The sequence below is a fragment of the Crocodylus siamensis genome, chromosome 10 (genome assembly GCF_052110815.1).
Source record: "Crocodylus siamensis isolate JL-2025a chromosome 10, ASM5211081v1, whole genome shotgun sequence".
NCBI classification, from domain to species: domain Eukaryota; kingdom Metazoa; phylum Chordata; order Crocodylia; family Crocodylidae; genus Crocodylus; species Crocodylus siamensis.
In genome coordinates this window covers 2803185-2824863 of record NC_143404.1, presented here as the reverse complement: position 1 = coordinate 2824863, position 21679 = coordinate 2803185, and the positions used below count along the sequence as shown (strand labels likewise).

At 46.0% G+C, this 21679-nt stretch overlaps 2 protein-coding genes across 2 annotated transcripts in view; one reads left to right on the top strand and one right to left on the bottom strand.

Annotated features, from left to right (window-relative positions):
• The first annotated feature begins 19 nt into the window (after nt 1–19).
• CNOT8 (CCR4-NOT transcription complex subunit 8) lies at nt 20–8108 on the top strand. The gene is made up of 7 exons (XM_090020673.1): nt 20–181; nt 2036–2242; nt 4254–4447; nt 4816–4977; nt 5768–5912; nt 6342–6452; nt 6777–8108. Exons 2-7 carry the CDS (start codon nt 2126–2128, stop codon nt 6924–6926), a joined length of 879 nt encoding a protein of 292 aa, XP_089876799.1. The 5' UTR covers nt 20–181; nt 2036–2125; the 3' UTR covers nt 6927–8108.
• The window catches only part of GEMIN5 (gem nuclear organelle associated protein 5), a 26563-nt gene continuing 12632 nt past the window's right edge, over nt 7749–21679 (bottom strand). Inside the window, exons 15-28 of the mRNA XM_090020672.1 lie at nt 20701–20872; nt 20196–20423; nt 19553–19666; nt 19131–19259; nt 18279–18374; nt 17810–17947; nt 17062–17209; nt 15915–16034; nt 14826–15036; nt 13849–14106; nt 13195–13357; nt 12023–12542; nt 11449–11545; nt 7749–10608 (exon numbers count right to left, since the gene is read on the bottom strand). Coding sequence (XP_089876798.1) covers nt 10441–10608; nt 11449–11545; nt 12023–12542; nt 13195–13357; nt 13849–14106; nt 14826–15036; nt 15915–16034; nt 17062–17209; nt 17810–17947; nt 18279–18374; nt 19131–19259; nt 19553–19666; nt 20196–20423; nt 20701–20872 — 2562 coding nt within the window. The 3' untranslated portion in view covers nt 7749–10440. The remainder of the gene's footprint in view (nt 10609–11448; nt 11546–12022; nt 12543–13194; nt 13358–13848; nt 14107–14825; nt 15037–15914; nt 16035–17061; nt 17210–17809; nt 17948–18278; nt 18375–19130; nt 19260–19552; nt 19667–20195; nt 20424–20700; nt 20873–21679) is intronic.

Below are 21679 nucleotides of genomic sequence, written 5' to 3'. Positions count from 1 at the left end.
GCAGGACTTCGCGCCGGAAGTCCGCCAGCCCTCTCTCCTCCCGGCGGGGAGGAGCAGACGAGTCGGGGGGGGCTAGAGCGGCCGCAGGAAGAGCAGTCCCGGGGCCTACCCCTCACTCCCTCCCTCGCTTCGCCGGGCCCGGTGGGAGCGGGAAGGAGCCGGGGTGACGCGCAGCGAGCAGGTGCTGGGGGGGGGAGTGGGGGAGGCCTCGCTCCGAAATAGCCGCTCGTGTGAACGCTCTTAAACCAGATTAATTTGATCCACTTGCAGCGGGAGGGGGGTTTTGGGCCAGGCTCGGTGGAGGAGGCACCGGGGACCGTTTGAAGATCGGGGAGCCCCGTATGACCTTGTTAACCCGGTTCCTAATGGAGGCCCGTCGAGAGGAGGAGGAGGAGGAGGGCTGCGTGATGAATGTTGCGTCTGCTGGTCTCGACGAAACTCGACCCCTGTCCCTTAAGGGCTGGGACGTTTCCATTTGGAAGCCCCCCGTGCTCGTTAGCGGCCCTGGTCCTCCAAACACGCACTGACCTCTCGGCTTTCCCCCTGCACCCCGCCACAACGCGCTGGGTGAAGAAGAAATCCTCGCGTTTAAACCTTTGTGACCCCCTCGGTCTCGTGTTGGCAGAGAGCAAGCAGCCAGATGGACCCGGTCTGCCCACGTGCGTGTGGCGAGACCTGGCTCGCTGTCACCAGAGCACAAGAAAGGGCTCGACGGGTCTTGCTCGGTCCACGCGCGAGGTTGGGCCGGTTTCGTTATATTTGTAGGACATCGTTGTGGTGTGGTATGATTCGGAGAGGGATGGTCCTGCCTCAGGCAGAGGGATGCACTGATTGGCTTTGTGTGGCAGGATCATCCCACTCCAAACCATGCCACACAATGCCAATGACTGCATCCCTCTGCCAGAAGCAGGATCATCCCTCTCCAAACCATGCCTCAGGCAGAGGGATGCACTAATCGGCATGGTTTGGAGAGGGATGCACTAATCGGCATGGTGCGGCATGGTTTGCAGGGGGATGCACTAATCAGCATGGTGCGGAGAGGGATGCACTAATTGGCATGGTGTAGCAGGATCATCTCTCTCCAAACCATGCCTTGGGCAGAGGGATGCACTAATCGGCATGGTGCAGCATGGTTTGCAGAGGGATGCACTAATTGGCATGGTTTGCAGAGGGATGCACTAATTGGCATGGTGCGGCGTGGTGTGCAGAGTGTTGCACTAATTGGCATGGTGCGGCAGGATCATCCCTCTCCAAACCATGCCTCAGACAGAAGGATGCACTACAATTGGCATGGTGTGGTATGGTTTGCAGAGGGTTGTACTAATCGGTATGGTGCAGCATGGTTCAGAGAGGGTTGCAGAAGGATTCATAGATGTTAGGGATGAAAGGAACCTTGGAAGGTGATTGAGTCCAGCCCCTTGCACCCAGTAGGAGAGATGACTGGGGGTCAGGTGACCCCAGTGAGGTGACCATCCAGTAGTTGATTGCACCCCATCTGGAAGGCGCTTATTCCACAGACTGTGAAGGCTGACCCTCCCTCGGGCAGGGGGTTGGGCAGGATGACCTCGGGAGGTCCCATCTGGCCCCACTTCTCTCTGATTTCTATTAAGATTTCTCCAGAGCAGCTAGACCAGGCTGCGGTGAGTTGCAGATGACAGCACACATCTTACTACTTTAAGTTTCCTGAAGCAGCTGAACAGAAATGTTGCAAAACTTTACGCAATTAAATCCTTGCCAAATGATGTGTGCAAACAAGCCCTACGCTTAAAGTGCAGACCTAAAAGGAGGAGAAACATTGGCTTGTCTCAGCTGAAGTTGGTAGTCTGGGTACCTTTTTGCTAACTAAGAATTTTTTCCCTTTTCTTTGTCCCTTGACTGCCTGTTAAGGATGTATTAGAAGTAAGAAAGAATGTGTTAATTCAGACATTTCAGCTGAACTGACACCGCAAGGCAGAAACTTGACTGGTTGTGTCTGCCAGCATGTCCTGACTTGTGGAACAGTGTAGATATAAATGTGAGTTTGCATTTCTTGCAGTGCTGACTGAGCCACAGAGCTGGCAGCTCCACACCACAGTACTGACCACCCAGACACGCCATTGGGTGCTTCTATTCCAATTCCTGCAAGATGCCAGCAGCACTTGCAGAGAACAGCCAGGTTATCTGTGAAGTATGGGCAAACAATCTGGAAGAAGAGATGAGAAAAATTCGAGAAATTGTTCTCAGTTACAGATACATCGCCATGGTAAGAAAATGGTGCTTTTTAATGACCATTTAAGCTGTCGAAGTAAAGGGATTTCAGCAGGGGGTAGGTCACTCAAGACAAAAAATGTTTGTTTTCCCAGGTCAGCGTGAGCCCAATAGTATGTGGAGCAAACAGTTGGGAAACTAGTTAGCATTCAACACTTGACTGGGTTTTTAATATATAGACTTTCTTAAGATTTATACAGATAGCTTTATGCTTCATTACATACCTGCATAATTTCACAGGGCAGGCAGTCCTAAACAGATGAGATCTATTATACTTAATGACAGGGATTGTATTACTTTGTTTGTATGAGAGAGAATTAAAATAACAAGATGGTCATTTGGTCATAAACATTTTGATTTAGCTAGCTTGAATGACACAGCCGATTTGGCTGAGAGAAATTTCTTGCTGGCATATGGCAAAAGGCATGCAAGTTGCAACTCGTTAGCTAATAGGACTGCTTCATAGTGAATGGTCGGTCAGTCACTACAGCCTCAGAGTGGAGGATAATTTGGCCTCAAATATCACGTCGATTGGTTCGGATAGATGCATTTATTTAAAATTTTCGAGAATCTTGTTGAGATGGAATTCCTCGTGTGTGGGGTTGGGAGCGGGGAAAACATTGCAAAACTAATTAAATATAAATCTTGGATTTCCTTGCTTCATGCCATATTTGATCATTAATTACATTTAGTTATTATTAAATAATAGAGCTGACCTGTACTTAATGATTCTAAATATCAAATAAGCTGAAGTCCCTTGCAAATTGTGTGCAGGGGTGTGTGTATACACATTGGGTGCCAATGAAAAGCTAGGCTGTTGTGAAGAGCAGTGTATTGTAACCCCCTTTCTTTTAAATGTGGGTCCTTCTGCAAATGCTGTGGTGTCTAAAAAGGCCAATTCTTAGTAGCACCCACTATGTGAATGGGTAAATATGAATGGATTCCATCCCTGCTGAAACTCTCAGGCCTCTGGATCCTATGTGCTGAAACAGGAGCTTCAGCATCCCCCACCAGCATATCTTTCTATTTGATCTTGCAGTTAGGATGACTACTTGGCACTACATTTCTGTAGCTAGTCTGAAGTCACATATACTTGACTGACACTGTAGGATCAGACGGAGGAAAGATTGGGCTGCGGAGAGATTATTGCAAATATGCAAAGAAAGATTCACCTCTTTTATATGCTCCTTGGTAAGACTAGTGGATAGCAGGTGGATGTGCATCTCTGAGCAAGAAACCGCAGGAATTTGACGTAATAGCAAAGACAACATGTGCACTTATTAGCTAACTAATATGTTTTATATTAAACATTTTCTGTGTTATTAAGGAGCCTCTTTACACTTTGATACTGTATAAATTACTAGCTGGTTTATTTAGAGTGAATGTTTTCCAAAAACCAATGCTAATCTGCCTTAACCTGGAATATCACCCTACAAACAAAACCACATTGTTGTTCTTTTAAACCAGTGTTTAGAACTGTATGAATTGATGGCTATAAAATAGATACTTTTGTAGTTATTGGAAAGATGAAGAGGTTATTGCCCAAGGGCGGGGGGAGGGTAATAATCTCCTAGCTATCTATGGCTGTGCACTATGGATGACCGGGTGTATTATACTTTTGCATAATAAAATGTGAAAAAGGGTGCCAAATATAATTAAAGGGTGGCAAGTGCTAGCAAACTACATGGCCACAGAAAGATGCTTTTTTCTCCCCCTCTGGAAATTGGGGATGAAATAGAAACAGTATGCAATTGCAGGTTTTCTTTATGTTTTCTAAACTTTGTTCATTTACCTTAGTTGTATAAAGTAATAAGCAAGCAGTATGAATTTCAGGTTTCTTGGTTATTTCAAGTACTGTTGCGGGGGGGGGAAGCAGATAAAGCAAAATTATTCGTAAATTTGTCATTTTATAGAAAAGGTGGCTGTTGCAGTTTTTCGGGCTCTAGGTCAACCAGAACATGCAACTTTGCTAACTTAGTTTCCTTTCACCCGTGTTTCTTTTCTAGGACACAGAGTTTCCAGGAGTTGTGGTGAGGCCAATTGGTGAATTTCGCAGCTCCATTGATTACCAGTATCAGCTCCTCCGGTGTAACGTAGACCTCCTGAAAATTATCCAGCTGGGCTTAACCTTCACGAATGAGAAAGGAGAGTATCCTTCTGGGATCAACACCTGGCAGTTCAATTTCAAATTCAATCTAACGTAAGTCTTCTGAACCACAGAACGAGTGACCCAAAAACGTTCTTAAACGGTTTGGCATTCACATTTAGGTGAATGCTTTGCATGTCAACAGCATAATCATTAACAAAGTTACTGTTAATGGGAGAACAATGGGCAAAAGTTTGCTTGGTTGAAGTTGGCAATTAGAAGAACTTTTTCATCTGTAATTCAATCTGATCTCCAGGTCACTGAAAGACCAGAATTATAGGGCCTGGTGATGCTTTCGTTGGTCACTGTACCTGTGTTTTGAAATATAAAACTGGGGAGGGGGGAAAGGAAGGGGATCCTTCGTGTTGGGCATGAGCCTGCCTGACCAGCCCAGCTGATGTGAAGCTCCCATTTCCTTTTAGGGAGGACATGTACTCACAGGATTCCATAGATCTCCTGGCAAATTCTGGGCTGCAGTTCCAGAAGCATGAGGAGGAAGGCATTGATACCCTGCACTTCGCAGAGCTGCTCATGACCTCAGGGGTGGTCCTCAGCGACAATGTTAAATGGCTCTCGTTTCACAGGTGTGTCCAAGAGGAATGCAGGGAATGTTGGGGCTGGAAAATGAATAGCAATTCTCTTGTCAATAAGATCCCTCGTCTTTATTTTTAGAGGCACAAGTCCAGTTTTCAAAGGGTGAATTTATATCTTTTGGTTATTTAACTAAGTAAATGGAGAGCGCAACGCATGCAGGTGGCTTGGTACCATTTGCTTTGCCCTAAACCTGGGTATATTCCATGCTTGCGAACAGGAGATGTTAACAGAAAACAGAAGTGAAAACATAAGGAGGAATTTATTAAACTTAAGTACCCTGGGACATAAGGGGTTTGTTTCCTTGTACCAGACAATACTGCTTCTTTCTCTCATGAACTTTGCTTTGAACGTAACTTTACTGTTCAGAGAAAGAGGGCTTGAAGGTGAGGCTTGCTTATCGCCTGAGTTATTTGAATGCATAATTGCTTCCCCCCTCAAACCATCCCAAGTTGAGATAAGAAGCAGCAAAGGGATAGGTCTGTAAGATTAGCTCCTTTTTTCTCTCTTACATGTTAAAAATTCCTCTCTTCCACACAGATATTTTCTCAGTGACTAAAGGCAATTGTTTCTTCCCCCTCCCCCCCCAAAACAGTCTAGCTATTTTTATTTTAGCTTATCTTGTGAAACCGTAGTATTGATGAAGCAAGCAGAGGTCCTGCCTCAAGGTGAGCAGCATGAATGCTAGGATCTGGTTAATAACAACTCTGATGTAAAGAAAATGTTATGCTTTTGGCTATTTCTGCTGCTTATTTAATAGACTTTGTACCACTCTTTTGTCAGTGGCTATGATTTTGGCTACATGGTGAAATTGCTGACGGACTCCAGACTCCCTGAGGAGGAACATGAATTCTTTCATATTTTGAACCTTTTCTTCCCATCCATCTATGATGTCAAGTACCTAATGAAGAGCTGTAAAAACCTTAAGGTATTTACTTCTTACCAGTAACTAGATTGCATTAGCAAGTGGGATTTCCACTGTTTATCACATCTTGTACGCAAAAGCTCAAATGTAGGACAGATTGTAGTTGTACAGTATTTTGACATTTGTATCTGTGTATAGGGGGCACAGTCCAATTACTTTGGTTTTAGCTGTATGTCACCAGAAGATAAATTTGTTCCATTTCCCCTAATCTTTTGATTAGTCAGTTAAGAAGCATTTACAAGAACTTCTACTTCAGGGGGCAGCTTTTTCAAAAGCTGGCTAAAACCAAGTGTGCTCTTTACTGCTTAAAGATGTCAATCAGCATTTTCACTTGATGTCGATATGACTTGGCTAAAGGAGGCATGCTGCCTGGTAGCCTTCGTAGGGGCTGATTCCAGGTGATAAAAATAATTTTTCTCCTCCCTTTTCCAGGGAGGTCTTCAAGAAGTTGCAGATCAGCTGGATTTGCAACGAATTGGACGACAGCATCAGGCAGGATCAGACTCGCTGCTCACGGGAATGGCCTTCTTCAGGATGAAAGAGGTATCCATGAATTGCTTTCCTCTTTCCAGCTGCAAAATTGGAGGGAGAACCCAGGCTATGGCTTGTCTGTTCTCTTCCCTACCCACTGTCCCCACACACACCTCCTGGCCTCTTGATTTTTTGGAGTCTTGTGCCAGCCCTTTAAGCTTCAAAAAATGAGCCCCCCTGAGTTCTCTTCCCCTGGTTGCTAATTGCCACCTTCCACTGCTGAAGCTGCTGCATTTAAACAAAGCTGTATGCGTATGAGGTTAAACTGATTTACAAATGCACGCTAAAAAAGGGAGAAATCAGTAAATAAAAAGAAATTTTTCCCCTCCCTTGCAGTTGTTCTTTGAGGATTCAATTGATGATGCAAAGTACTGTGGCCGGCTGTACGGCCTTGGCACAGGAGTGGCACAGAAGCAAAGTGAGGACGTGGAATCGGCTCAAGAGAAGATGAGCATTCTCGCCATTATCAACAACATGCAGCAGTGAGAAATGGAGACCCGTCAGCAGGACATGGTCCCAGAACAGCGACTGCTGTCAGAAACTTTTCCAATTCTGTCAAACAAAGGGCATCTACCGCATGCATTTGGCAGAAAGACTAGAGTTTTGATGAAGGGGGAAAAAAAAGCATCTTCATTTCAAACCTGAAAGGGAGTTCTGAATTCATAACAATACCAGCATTGGTGGTTTGCCATCTTTTTAATACCAAGGGCAGGAGAGAGAATCTAAATGTGTATACCTCCTCTTTTTTCTTTTCTTTCTTTTTTTTTTTTTAAATACCGAATCTGCAAGGAAGACTTAAATGGAGAACATTCAGCAGAGCTGAAGTTCTGAAATGCCAGTGAAATTGGACACAGCAACCTTGCAGGGTCCTTTAGGAAGCTTATTTTAAAATTTCTTGTGCATGCTGTGAGGTGATGTCTGCTCCTCATCTTTTGCTCACTTTTATCCTTCTGTGTCATTTATGTAATGACCCTCTCATTCACGGCAGAGCATGGGGAACAAAGCAAAACACCTTCTCTGCAGCAGGTGTTCAGCTCAAGCTGTCTTGCCTCTGGCCAGGATGGGTGTTTTGAACAGCTGTGCTGTACAGGGTCCTTTGGGACTGTTGTGCAATACAAGTGTGTCACATCACTGAGCCTCATTTTAATTCTTATAGTTATGAACAGAATAAAGTGCTGAGTAGATGAACCAACCTGGAAGCTTGCCTTCTAGAGATTTTGTAACAGGAATTTGGACCAAAACAATTTCAGCCACTCAGTTTCACTTGATGATGCAGAAGATCTTGTTCATCTCACTTCAGTATGTAGGAGTAGTTTACTAGGCAAATAATTATATTTACTTTCATATTGGAGTGATGTTTAAACAGGCCTCAAAGCCACTGCGTCTCCCTTTGTAAAGATTTGAGGAGTATCCTAAAGAGTGGAGATTGAAGGCTCAGGAGTTCGATTTTTGACTAGACATTCTAATAATACACATTATTTTTGAACAGCTCTGAAATATGTTTCTATAAGAAGAAAAACCTCTTTTGAACAGCAAATTAAACCTCTCATTTTAAGTCTTGCATTTTAACAAGCTTAAATGATTCTTGATTGATGTTAAACTGGTAATTAAAATGCTTGTAAATACTGTTTTTAATTTTGTAAAATAAAGGTTGTTTTTTTTTTTTAACCAGGCCGTTTCTGGTCCTTCTACAAAGCACCAGCTCTGAAGCTGAGCTGCTGCCCTCTCTGTGACCAACACAGGTCATGAAGTGGCTAATTTCACTTACTGCATTTGCCTGTAGAGTAAAACTGCAAGACCAATTCTAACCAAACTGAACATTAGTGAAGCAACTGAGATTCATGCATCAGTTGATGGAGCCTCATCCTTTATTTATACTGCTATCATCTAGCAGGTCCACCAGGCCAGCAGTTTGTGTAAGACAATCCCCTATGTGAAGGTTTCTTTCCATTGAGATGTTAGAGTAAGAGTAGCTGATGGATCCAATTCTCTTGGGAGAAAACCTGCTGTAAAATCACAGTTCAGGATTGTGAATCTCTAATCTAACTTCCTGTCTCTAGGAAAGAGATGAGATGCAAGCATACTCCTATCCTTCATTCTTCCACTTCATTACCTTGATAGGAAGCCATGCTCAGCTTGCTGGCTTCTGTATACCCAGGCAGTGCACAAGAACTGGGCAGAAAATCCCACTAGAGATTTGGACACCTATATGTTTCGTGAGGCAGAGCTCAAGTCCCTTTGCCTTAGGTTTTTATGCAGTATGGCCTCAAATTAGCCTTGCTACTATAAAAAGCTAATTCCCTGTTGCTGGTCATCTTTATACCTTCTGGTGCTTGCAGCAGCTCTGCTTAGCTTCTTCCTAGGCTACTTCTGCTTACAGAGATGCACAGCTTTGTAAAGCCACAGCTCCCTCTCCTGGTTTGCAGGCACTTTGCCATGATGAGTCTGGCTATCTGGTTCTCTCTGGCCTACCTGGAGGGGTTTAGGCCATAGCTGTCTGAGAAGTATTCTGCAATTCGCCTTAATCAGAATCAGGACTATGTTCCTACCTACTTCTCTGCCAAAGCAGCTTTGATGCTCTTTAATCTCACTTCTTTAGGATGGATCAGGTCTTCTGTCTTGCTCTGCCTTTGAGGCCAGATGACAGGTTGGATTAGGACATGTGCATGCTCCTCCCACATTCTATTCATCTTCAAAGCCTTAGCTTTACCTGTAGTATATGTAAATCCATCTCTCTGATCTCTCCATGCCCTAAGCTTCTGTCAATTTCTGCTCTGCAGCACTTTCCTATTTATGTTTAAAATAAAGCTTGTGTCTAGGTTTCTGCTCAGTTTACAAGGGTTACTTGACCATGACCAGCACACCCCACTTTTGCTTCCTATCCTCTTTACCTGGGTAAACTCAAGACTGCTGCTGAGTTTACGGGCATGACAACATTTTGCACCTTCTAGGGGGAGCTGACAATTCAAATGAGGAAAACCAAACAACAGGACCCCTTCCAGAAACCAGGCTGTCACCTGTACTGTTGCTTAATGAAGAACGGAAACGGTCCTTAGTGGGTTCATTTTTCTAACGTTCTGTGAAGACTGCTAGCGTCTCCAACTGCACACTCTTAAGACCGTCATTTTACATCCTACCTGAAACACTGATGGTCCAAGTTCCTCTGCAGCAGATGTGGAAAGGTTGACACTTCCTATCAGACGGATGTGAAAACTCTGTCATGAAAAACAAGGTGTTTGTTGTGCTCTGTACAGAGCAATGAGCGTAAGCAATTCTTTGCCCTACTTAGAAGTAACCAAGGAATGAACGTCAGCTATCACATGTATATTTTAAGTACCTAGAATAGCTTTAAAAAACATTCAAAAACACTAGCCTCACACTTATTAGAGAACAAATACTTTTATCTCCACCCTCCTTTCAATTTAAATGCAAGACTGGAAGGATAAGGCTTTTATTTAAAGGAACACAAATTTCCTGCACTTCCAAAAAAACATTAATCAGTTTCCCAGACTCCCCGGACTAACACTGGCTTGAGCATTAAGTCCTTTAAAATAAAAAAAAAAACATACTGCGCCTTTTATTTAAATGACAGCTAACGCTCCTATACTGCCAAAAGGTAGCTGTAGCCATTTAAACCATTTACCATGTTTTCAGTATGTAAATCCAAGGGCTTCCCTTGCATAATTTTCCTCTCTCCAGAAATTAAAAAACTAAATATAAACAAGATCTTGTATACATTAAAGGCAGAAGCCAATGTCTCCTAATGTTATGGGTATAGTATCGCTCATGGAGGCGCATGAGGCCATGAGTAGCTGACTGGCTGGTAGTGAAAGTCTTTGTAAGCTTGACTTTTGATGATCCGTGCTCCTTCCAGAACAATGGTTCTTCAAAAAGCAGTGGTGGCAGTAGAGATCATTCCTCAGGTCAGAGAAGAACCGCCCTGGCTTGGTGAGGCTACTGGCAGTGGGGGGCATGGAGGGGGCTGGGTGTGAAAGTAACATCATGTTAAGAACTTTCCACAGATCTTTTCATATGCCCCATCTTGAGTGAACTTCCACAGCAGGTCCAAGGCCTGTTGCCGCAGTTCCGGACTCACATCGCTGTGGCTCTGGGAGTGGATGTGAAGGAACACCAGGCTGCACTCCAACACATCTGGGAATGGGAAGGCCTGCCAAAAAAAAAAAGTATCATGTTGTGTTTGTGCTGGGAACTGGAAATGCTAGTGTGGAGACCAGAGCCCCCTCTAGAAATAAGGCCTAGACTGGCATAAACCATGCGCAAGCCAAGTCTGGATGCTATGTTACTCATTCCCTCTTCCAGCGTGCACTGGATTTATGTCCAGCCAACTTCTCTCTTTCCTAAGCACGTACCCTGCCTCACAACTGCCATCTTCTATGGAAGGACTCCAAGGGGCACAAAATGGGCAAGACAAATGGCTTTGGCGTGTTGGTTTCTTTTGGGGTGCATTACTGCTCATGATCCAATTTCATCTCTACAGTCCCAGCCCCTCTCCTGGCAAGGGAAGCCACTGGTAGTGCTTCCCCATATGCACTTTCTAGAGCATAATGCAAACAGCTCTACCAAAACCAAGCTACCCTTAACCAACCAGACTCTCACTAATCTGCGTTATTAACAGGGTGAGCTGCTACGTGGTTTTGGGGTGGCTGTGAATAGTTTTATGCAGCCACCATGCAATATTAATGGTCTCTAAAGTGACATAAGCAGGTGTCTATTGACACACAAAGCCGTGCTTCTGTCCTTGTGTCTCCAAGCAGCAAAGCAAGGAACAGTTGAGCAAGCCCCCATTCAGGTTGCTGATTCCCTGCGCAGAGAAATCAAGCAGCCCTTAACTTGCAGCACTGGCACAGAAATGACAGCAGCAGAGGAATTTTATAGGACGTGGATGCCTGTTACAGCAAGAACAGGGTGCAATAACCCAGGCAGTGCCTACCAGTCCTGCAACTCTTAGCTGCAAAGCCACCTCCTTCTGAAACCATTTTAACCTTACCTTTAGACTGTCTGGAAATTCTGCCAGTTGCTGCTTGGCCATTGCCAGCTGCTTTGACAGCTCAGGAAGGGAAACCGGTTCCTTTGCTGCTGCTTTACTGTCAAGAGAACATTCATGGAAAGGTCATGAACAGTGGCTTTGCCCAAGCCCATGCATACTCTCCCAACCAGAGCAGAGTAGGTGTAAGAACCAGAGCCAGAATGTCACCCCCATGACTCTTACCTCGCAAAGATGAATAGAACCCTACTATCAACAGAGAAACAGAAACTCCTCTGTCCAGCCTGCCTCTTCCCCTCCCCTCCAAATGCACTATATGAAGGAGGCACAATCAGAGCATTAGCTATTACCCTAAGGCTATTTATTCTTCTACAGGAAATGAGCGTGATGGAGTCAGAATTCAGGGCTGATAACTGGTTGGTTGACTGGTTGAAGTTTTTACAATGGGGTTTGCAGGCCTGGGGAAGCCAAGCTGGACACCAGGGCACCGCTGTGCTAAACAGCAGCTTTGTTCTCCATCTGTCAAGTAAGAAAGCAGCAGCTGTCCTAAATCCACTCCAGTATGGTGGAAACTTACCCTGGGCTCTGGCTGCCTGGGGGGATGGGCTTGTCCAACTCACTCTCAGGGCTGGGCTGCAGCTTGCTCTCCTGCAAGCTGTTTCTTTGATGTTGGCGGATCATGTCTGCCAGAGTCTCCTGGATCTTGGCAATGTCTTTCTGGGTGTTCTGCAAAGCAGCAATATCTTCAGAAAGGAGCACTTTACATCTGTTCACTTTCAGCTGCCTCTCTATTTGATCCCCTGAGTCAGCTGCACAGGGTCCAGGGCAGGAAGCAGGTATGCTGGGGGGATGTTCTTCCAGCTCAGGTGCCATTCCTTCCGCAAAGATGCCCGAGACAGCATTCTGTTCAGGAGCTGCCTGCTTACTAGGGCAAGACACAGACTCTGGCACCATCTGTTTGGAGACAGGGGAGTCTGTGGGCAGGTTCCACCACAGATCATACAGCTGTCCGTAAGCCAGGAACCCTTCTAGACTCTTGTGAGCTGCCATGCTCCGAGAGCTTGTGCTGTCCAGTTTGTGCCTCAGGTCATCACAGCCTGGCAGGGGAGGGGAGGAGGAAAGATGGGTTATAAAAGGATTTCCTGAAACCACACGTGCCACTGCCCAACACAGTAATATTGTGCAAAGTTGTGCGTGAGGGCAGGATCCCAGAGTTCAACAGCACTTGTCTGTGTAGTACAGGGGAGCAGGGAAGAACACATCACCAGCAACCTCCAGCCTTCTGAAACTGACCCCCACACGCAACAGGAACTACCACAGCAGATCACACTGAGGGCTATCCAGCCCAAGGTCCATCACAAGTAACTAATACCAGTGCAAGACACCCAGCAAAGCACAACCTGGTTTGAGCAGGGGTTTCTTCTGAGCCCCAGGCAGGCAGTGAAGCCAGTACAGCGTTCTATCCCACCTAGTGAGACTGAATGTTCTCACTGTCCATGGGAACATCTCCTTGAACCCTACTAAAACCTCCCAGAACCCAGCTAAGGGGATTAGGGGTTATCCAGCAGTTCCCATGCAAAAGGTCATGGCCCCAAATGGCATTTAGTGAGCCCTTGGAGAAATCCAATTATAGCAGTAGGGTGCAGCCAGGAGGTGAGGCTGAGAGGCAACCAGAAGCCATGCTAGAAAAAAGAGTTGAGGAACCATGCACTCACGACTGCTAGCACAGCGCAAACAAAGGAGGTTTACCTTTGGGAAGGAGGAGGCTGCAGATTTCTTGCAGAAGAGTGAAGTTGCCAGCATCACAGCTGCGGGTCACAGCACTGAGAAGAGCAGTCACTGCTTCCTCCCATGAAGCAGTCTGGTAGCTCAGTGCTGCTAGGGTCAGATCGTGGGCGATGTGGAAGAGCAGCTACAAGAGGCACCACAAATCACTGTCAGCAGCTTAACCTGGGAGCCCTTTGTGCCTCATGGCAATCTGCAGTGCCAACCCCAGAAGCTTTCCCCAAAATACACCACTTAACCATTGCTACAAGCTACACAGCTGATTTCAGCTGAGGGGATGAAGGCTCTTCAGACTGTGGAGCATGATTATAGGCTTCTTACAGGCTTGCACAATGGTCAGTGTGAGCCCAGTCTGCTAGAAGGCTGTGGCAAAAACATCTCAGCAACATTAACATAAGCTATTATGCCAGTTTTTGTCCCAAGCAGGGATGGCTGGGCCACACTGCATAGCTGCCAACTGCTAATCACCTGCTAATACTCTCACCAAAACTCATTTTTCATTCAGAGTGCAGGGCACCTGTGAATGGCTATGGCTGTTACCCAAGGCAACTATGCAAATCCAGCCCCATTCACACCTTCAGCAAGGGCCAACTAGCGCACAGAACCAGGATAAATTACCTGCTTGGGATGGGTGTTGGTGGTAGCAGGAGGATACAAAATACCATGCAGCTGCTTCCACATGGTCTTGGCCTGATCCACAGTACTCACTCCGAACTCGCTCTGCCACACCTCAGTCACCATTTCAAGAAAGGAGTCCTTGTCCCTCACATCCCAGCTGTGGTAACAGGGTGGGGAGGAACTCTTATGCTCAGCTAGCTTTCTTTTGCAGAGGCACTTGCAAAGCAGTTCATGAAGGCAAAAAACTAGCCTCTGTCCCTGCAAACAGAAACAGAACATTGAGCTGTGTCTAGAGCAGAAAGATGAGCCTTTAGTGATACAAGCAGATAAAATTGAAACCCTTCCCTCAAAGGCTCAGGTGTCACTTGTTGCAGACTGCTCCATGTACAGCTGCTGCATGCTGAGTCATGGATCCACAGAACATAAAGCCAGAAGAAGCCTGACCTCCTGTGGAACAGAATTCCACCCGCTTGCTCCCAGCTCAAACCCAGCATGCCTGGCAGGACTAGAGTGTATGCTTTTGGGTAGATCTGCAACCACATAGTCCTTCGCCTGATGATCCTTGCTCAGGTACAGCCACATCTCAACTCCCCGCAATCACAGCATCACTCTAAAACCCAAAGTTTAGCAGCCAGTTTAACAGTGATAAATCCTCCTTAAGGAAAGGCAAAAATGCTCCACTTTTCCACCCCTGCATGCTGGCTTCGCTCTCCTTCCCAGCCCGTTCTGTTAAGACTTCATCATATGCCATCTAATAAGCACAGGTTCCAAACTGCATCTCATGTTGGCCAAGTTCCATCCTTGCTCACAACACTGTAGAAATAAACCTCTAGCTAAGCATTTCAATCCATGAGCACCTCAGACAGAGTTTCCAGGCAGCTCACAGCAATATCTGTTGGTGGTTATAATACAGGCAGTTCATGTAGTTATGAGGTTCATGAGGGGTGTGTTGCTAGAGAAGGGGGAGGCAGACTCACCAGTAGGCTTCCCTGCCGCTGAAGGACCTCCTGTGCTCCAACCCAGTTTCTGGCAGACACCAACTCCTGGGCACATCTGAGAGATAATGTGGTCGACAGATCCTTCTCCCCAGCTCTCAGAGCGAGCTCCGCAGCAGCTTTTAGGGATGCCACATCCCCTTTTTTTGCCAGCACTTTCACTGCATCATAGGGAGATGCAGCCCCCAGGTAACTAGAGAAAAGGAAAGTGAGTTAGTGTCACATTAGACCTGAGGGCTCCTATTTTACACTGTAGTATAAACAGCCTCTGCCCAACACCACAGACAGAATGAAATACATTTCCCACTACTTCATTCAGAGAGCTGCTGTTACCAATCCCTTTCAAAAGATCTATGATGAACAGATGGCAGCTAATCTGAAGCAGTGCTGCAAAACGAGCCTGCAAACCCATAACCTCCTGTAGAGCCCTGGGATTCTGGTGGGAAATGGTTCATGGCATGGACCCCACACATCACTCAGATAAGAAGTGAAATCAGCAGCTTCTGGAGGAAGAACATTAGCTTTGCACACCCCTAGCATGCCTCTCTGGGGGTGCCAGTTGCATCCTTTCTTGGCATTCACTCTTCAGTGAGCACTTGGCTGAAATCAGCACCAACTGACAAAGCTGGAAGGTTCACACCCACCCATCCTGGAACCTGGCCAACATTTTCCTGAAGTGAGTAGTGATTTGAGGTGCTTCAGTTTTAGGATATCCAGTTGGAAAAGTCCAGAAATGGAAGAAAAACAGCTTGGTGATTTGGATGCTAGTCAGAAGCTCAGCAAACTTGGGTTCTATTCTCACTGAGACACAAGAGGAAATCAGTCTCTGCATCTGTTCAGTGTTGTGAGGATCTAGACTGTGAGGGGCTCAGATATCATGGGAATAAAGACTACAAGGAAATTCAGACAGATGGGGGCAGGGAGGGTGGCGGTTACCCTGGGCTAAACCTTCTAAAAACCCTCCAGTTTGCTCCAATTCTTAGCCATTATTCTGAACAGTCTTCAGAAAAGACAGCGTGCTCTTTGTTTCCCTCATGAAGATCGTAGTGACCCTTTCCTGCCAACACTTACCATTTGGCTGCCATGGAATAATGGCCATCTTCCTCCAAGTTTGCTGCCCACGTGGTGTAGAGATCCTTCAGGACTGGATCTTCTGGACGCAGCCTGGCCTTGGCAATTACAACTGCTTCCCTGAAGTATGTAAGAGGAACCAAAATAAAATGTTACTGGGTCACCTACAAGCAGGCCCACAGTTCCTGCAGAAGTCTCCCCTGGGTTTCAAAAGAAAACAGACAGGGTTTCAGAAGAAAATGTGCCTTGGTTGGTCAGAGGCAACAGCTTTGATTAAATCTAGAATCTCATCTCCAGCAGCTGCAAATACCCGATGTTCCCAAGCAAGCCAAAAAAGCACAACTGTACCTGGCCAGCTATGCAAGGCAGTGGGAAACTTCTTATCTACTAGTGTTTGTCATGTGTACAGTAGCTAACAAGTATGGAAATGGTCCTGTTCACTGCTGAGCAGTCAGCAGGTAGGTCCACACTGCAGCTAAAGGTGTAACTGCAGCTTGCATAGGTATGTCTAAATTAGCTTCCAACTAGCTAGTAACGACAGTGCAGTAACTGTGGCAACACATAGCTCAGCCTGTCCTGGCTCATCCAAGTATTTGTCTAGGGTCCCAAGAAGGCCTTGCAGCCTGCGTTGAACCCCAGGCTGCTGCTACTACAGTACCTGAACTAGCTAAGTCAGGTATGTCTACCTGAGCTGCAGTCATATCTTTAACTGCAGACAGGACACAACCTGAAAAGGGGACAAAATCCAGGCATTTAAAAGGAACAGCCAGCCAATCAGTTTCAGGTTGTGCTCCAGTCCCTGGACCTTTCAATCTGCAAATGCTTCAGGTGAAAGGCCCACGTGAACCAAGGGAAAAGCAGTGATTAAGCATAAAGGAAGGCTGAATGTATACCACAGAAAGAAATTACTGTAACTGGAAGGGGCTGGAGAAAATGCATGTATTCTTGAAGGGAAGTAGGTAAATAGATGCAGACAGAAGTGCAACTGGACCCAAGTGGACTGGTTCTCTGTAAACTCTGGCAGTGTCTATAGCTTGCACACTGCAGGACTATGCCAGATAACCAGAACCAAGAGAGACATCAGACTATTTTGGTTGCTCCCACTTATCTGCACTAAAACATCAGAAACGTAAGGAATGCAAGTGACCTGTATGAATGGTTCACTTTCAGCAGCTCCACAGCCTCGTACACCTTGTGGATAGAAAGAAGATGCGAGGCAGCCTTGATGTACTGTTCTTGGAAGCACAGTTGTTTTGCATAGGCTTCTACCGTCCACACCCAGGCCTGATATCCAGCTAGAATACAAAATGTAGCATAGCTAAAGGATAAGGACTTGCAACCAGGAAAGATTCTCTGAGGCTAACACCTGAACACATCAACTTCTTTCACACACAGCCCTTTTCTGCTTCTTTATTAAGCAATGGGCTAGGGCAATATTTTGATACAAAAGGAAGCCCTGGCTGGGATGATGTAATTGGGGATGGTCTTGGTTTGCGCAGGAGGTTGGATTAGATGTGACCTCTTGAGGTCCCTTTCAATCCTCATTTCCTATGATTCTATGAACCAAGGGCCTGGGCAGCACTCCCAAATGTATTTAAGCAAACAGCAAATGACCAAAAGGGCTGTAACATGTTAGAGGAATGTTTGTTTTTGTGCTTGGAAACAGATGACAGCTCATACGAGTCAAAAAGGAATTTGCTCATCTTTCTTCTCTCCCAGCCCACCCCATCTGTTTATGCAGGTGCTTACATTTGCTTCTCTGTCACTGTCTAAGCATGTTTGTTTTGTATCTAAGTACTGTTATAGCATTGTTACAGGCAGGACATGCTCTGCTCTTGCCAGGCTATCTGGCAACTCATCCCACTTGTTTATCCCTGTAAGCAGAACCAACATACCCATGGGTGAGACGGCCACCAGCTGGTCCGTTAGCTCCCCACGCTCTGCAGCTGACTGGAGGGTGCCCTTCAGGTCTCCTTTCCACAACATGAGCTGCTGAAACAACTCCGGGTGCCCATTCTCCAAGTGGTTTCTTCCTGTTTGTAACAAACGAGCCTCCTGGTTAGGTGCCAGCGCAACTGCAGTAACCATGTATCCCAAGGTAAAATGCCCAGCCAAGAGCAAACTCAAGCAGGAATAAGGCAGTGTGCTGCAGGCCAGTGACTGAGAGCACTATCAGCTCAAAAGACTCAAGCTGGACATCTCCTTTCATGCACCACCCCTGGCTCCAGCCAGCCCTCTCAACAGCTCACTTTAATATGCATTAAGCTCACAAACTAGACTCCTACATCTCTCCCCATTTGTTTTTCTTGGATGGAGGATAAAAAAGCAGATACGTCATCAGGACTGAGCCACTGCTCCACCTACCTTCCACCTCCAGCATCTTATACAGAGCAGCTCTGTCTGCAAACAGCCCCAGATGGACATGATCTGAGTCAGGAATCAAGTCTTTCCCCAGCTTTCCTAAACAGAAGAGAGAGAAAAGGCTGGTTTGACAGCAGCATGGAGGGGAGAAATGAAAGAAGCCTGCAAATCCATTGTACAGTTACAGTTTACTTTACTTAAGAGCTGACAGCCTCTGCTCCCAGCTCCATACACTAGATCTAAATAGACCCTCACAGTATCACTTCTCTGTCTGATCACCACGCTAGAGCAAGATGCTATGATAAGAACATCTATGCAAAAGCAAAATGTACTGAGCACTTTCCTCTGTACCCCCCCGTGTCTAAGGAAGACTACCATGGGAATACAGCAGTCTCCTTTCCTGCCCAGATTCTCAAACCACAGTTCTGACTTAGCACTCATCCATTGGTATGAACCAGATGCATGCTTGGATTTGCAGATTCATTGTGCTCTGTTACACATAAGACCTGAAATGCAAACACAAAGGCAGCTGCTTCCCTGCCTTGGACATAGGCTCCCAGTCAGAATGGGTTTAGTACTGGCAAGGTGTTTCAGTTCCTTTGCTTTAAACAGCTGGCAGTGTGGTGATGAGGGGATCGGTTGTGGAAAGTATAAACCAGATTTTAGCTACCAATCTTAGACACAGACCACAACTTTCATTAACGAATGCCTCAAGTCCCACCCCCAGATCCATGTTCAGGTGTTTCACAACAAGGGTCCAGCAGCCGTTCCTGAAAGTCTGAACTGAAATATTCAGAGTGGGGTGCCTTTGTTGGGCAGTAGGAGAAGGCTGCAGCCAAAGCATGTTTCTGGTACCTTTGGCGTTCAGACACGTAGCCAGCATCAAGCAGTCCTGGTGCAATTCATCCTTTGATCTATGATCCAGAGAGGTGCTGACAGGCAGAAGGGAGCGAGGCTTTCTTTTCTTCAGAGAGGTATCAGGAGCTGAAAAGTCACTTGCATTTTAGTGGCTGTTACATAGCGCACACTGGCCATGATAGCCTGAAAGAGATGCTTGCAGCACTAGACAACACTGCCTTTTGGACAGCACTCACAATGTACAGACCAAACATTTTTCTGACTGTCTTGCTTAAACTGAAGATAGCAACTTTAAGGCATATGAATCATTAAGCACATGCTAGACAACCATTTCACTGGCAGGGCAACATGACAACTCTGGCTGGTCCCCTTCACCTACCATGGGTGTGTTGTTGCACTTGCGCATGAAATGGACTGACCTGGTTTCTCTTTAGGTTGTTCCTTCATCACAGTGGTGGCTCTATGGTTCATGAAAGGTTTCATCAGGTCAGGGACAGAGAGAGCAGATGGATGCAATGGAACTTCTTTGGAAACTGGAATTAAATGAAAAGAGGAAATAAAGTCATGAGGGAACCCAGAGCAGGATGCATAAAAGTCTTGACTTGGAGATCTAGTAGCAATCAGTGCTTCTGTGGGCTCCTTTAAGTCCTTGCAGGCTGAACTATCAGGATGTGTGGGGGAATCCTAAAAAGCTGTTCTAAGTTGTGCTAGGTCCAAACCAGATCATGACCAATCACAGCATCAGCCAGGTTATAATCATTTTGTCTTCTGCAACTGCATTCAAGTGCAGCTGAGAAACTGGCCCAGGGTGTCCCTCCTGCTACTGTCACTCAGATCCATATTCCAAAAGAGGCCAAAGAAAATATGAAACAGCTCCCCATACTCAGAGTGCATCATCACTCTTTCAAGGAAAGGCAATAAGCGAGAGGGTATTGGGATTGGGCTACCCAAAGAACCCTGCAGCAGCTGATTAAAACTAGGGATGTGTTTCATGCCCAGAAACTTGGTAACTGAGCTGATCAATCTAGAGCTTCTGCAGATAAGCTCAAGGTTGGTGACTACCTGTTGGTGAGACTCTGTCTGAGACCTCCTGCTCCTGGGCTTCCTTTTCAGCCTCATGGTCTGACATTTCATTTTCATCCAACGCGCCCTCCTTTACACTTTCGTTGCCATTTACTGCCTCATTCACATCCTGCTTTGCTGGACTCTTTCCCACCAGCTTTTTCTTCTTCTTGGCTTTGAGTTTGGGTTGAAAACTCCTTTTCTTCTCCAGCTCTATGCCTTTTTTTCCTGGGAAGATTGTAACATGGATTTCAGAGAGAACAATGTGGTTGGAGGTTAGCCTACTAGCTTCCTGCCTCTGGAGAGTAGAGTTCACATTTTGGTTTAAACTACCTAGTCTAGATCACTGGAAGTCTTCACTGCAGCCCTGTCCAATCCTGCATGCAGAGTATTTGCTTGAGCTCTAGCAGGCAGATTTGAACCTAAAACAAGTATTATCACACAGCGTTTGATTAGTGCCCCCAGCCACCTCTTCAGCAATGAATCCTCCATAACACACACTGACCTTTTGGGGGGTGGCTGTGCTCTTGCTTTGAGGTGAGCCATTTGTGCACACAAAAGTCGTCTCCCCCTGTATACACTGAATCTGGATCCACTGGGGACCACTGAACACACAGCAGCCGGCCCCGATGCCCTCGGTAATTGGACAGAGGCTCTTCCTTCAGCACATCCCACACCTGAAAACAAACAGCCCTTTAGAGAAATCACAGAGCTAAAGGTGCAATGCTGCGCAAGCTGCTCTTCACTAGGCACTAGACCAGAGGTGGGCAAAATGCGGCCCAGGGGCCGGATGCGGCCTGCCAGGCCATTCTATCTGGCCCGCAGGGCCCCTAAAACATTTATAAAATCAATATTTATCTGCCTTGAGCTGTCTGCCATGTAGCGCTCGATGGCTTGCCAAAACTCAGTCAGCGGCCCTCTGCCCAAAATAATTGCCTGCCCCTGCACTAGAGTTTTACATTCAAAGAATTCACAGGCTAGAAAACTTCCAAGGGCAAGCAGCATGGAATGGAAATTTCCATTTTCAACCAGCTCTGCCTTTCTACTTTTCCCAGAACTCTGGAAGCTTCCTTATTCTGCACAGTTACTTCACTTCCTGATGCGTTATCCCAATGTAATTCCAACCGTTGCTATTTCATGTTCCCACCAAACTTAAATGCATATCCTGGCTAAAGAAGCAAGAGACCTGTCACCTTACAACTCCCCTCCTACAAGCTACTACAATTCCCAAGACCATTCTCTTCTCTGAACTAAAGCAGCACATGGTTTCCCTTTAGAAACAGACACTCAAGAGAAAGCTAGAAGAACAGTAGTTGAACACCCTGCTACCAGATTTCTGCTGTGGAGTTTGCAGCAACACCCAAGTTCAGCTGGGAAAAAAACCTACCCCTAGACCCCTATACCTTGCCATTAATTTGATTTAAAAATCTACACAAGGGAGAATTTGAAACCAAAAGGAACACAGTAAGAAGTAAACACAGAAC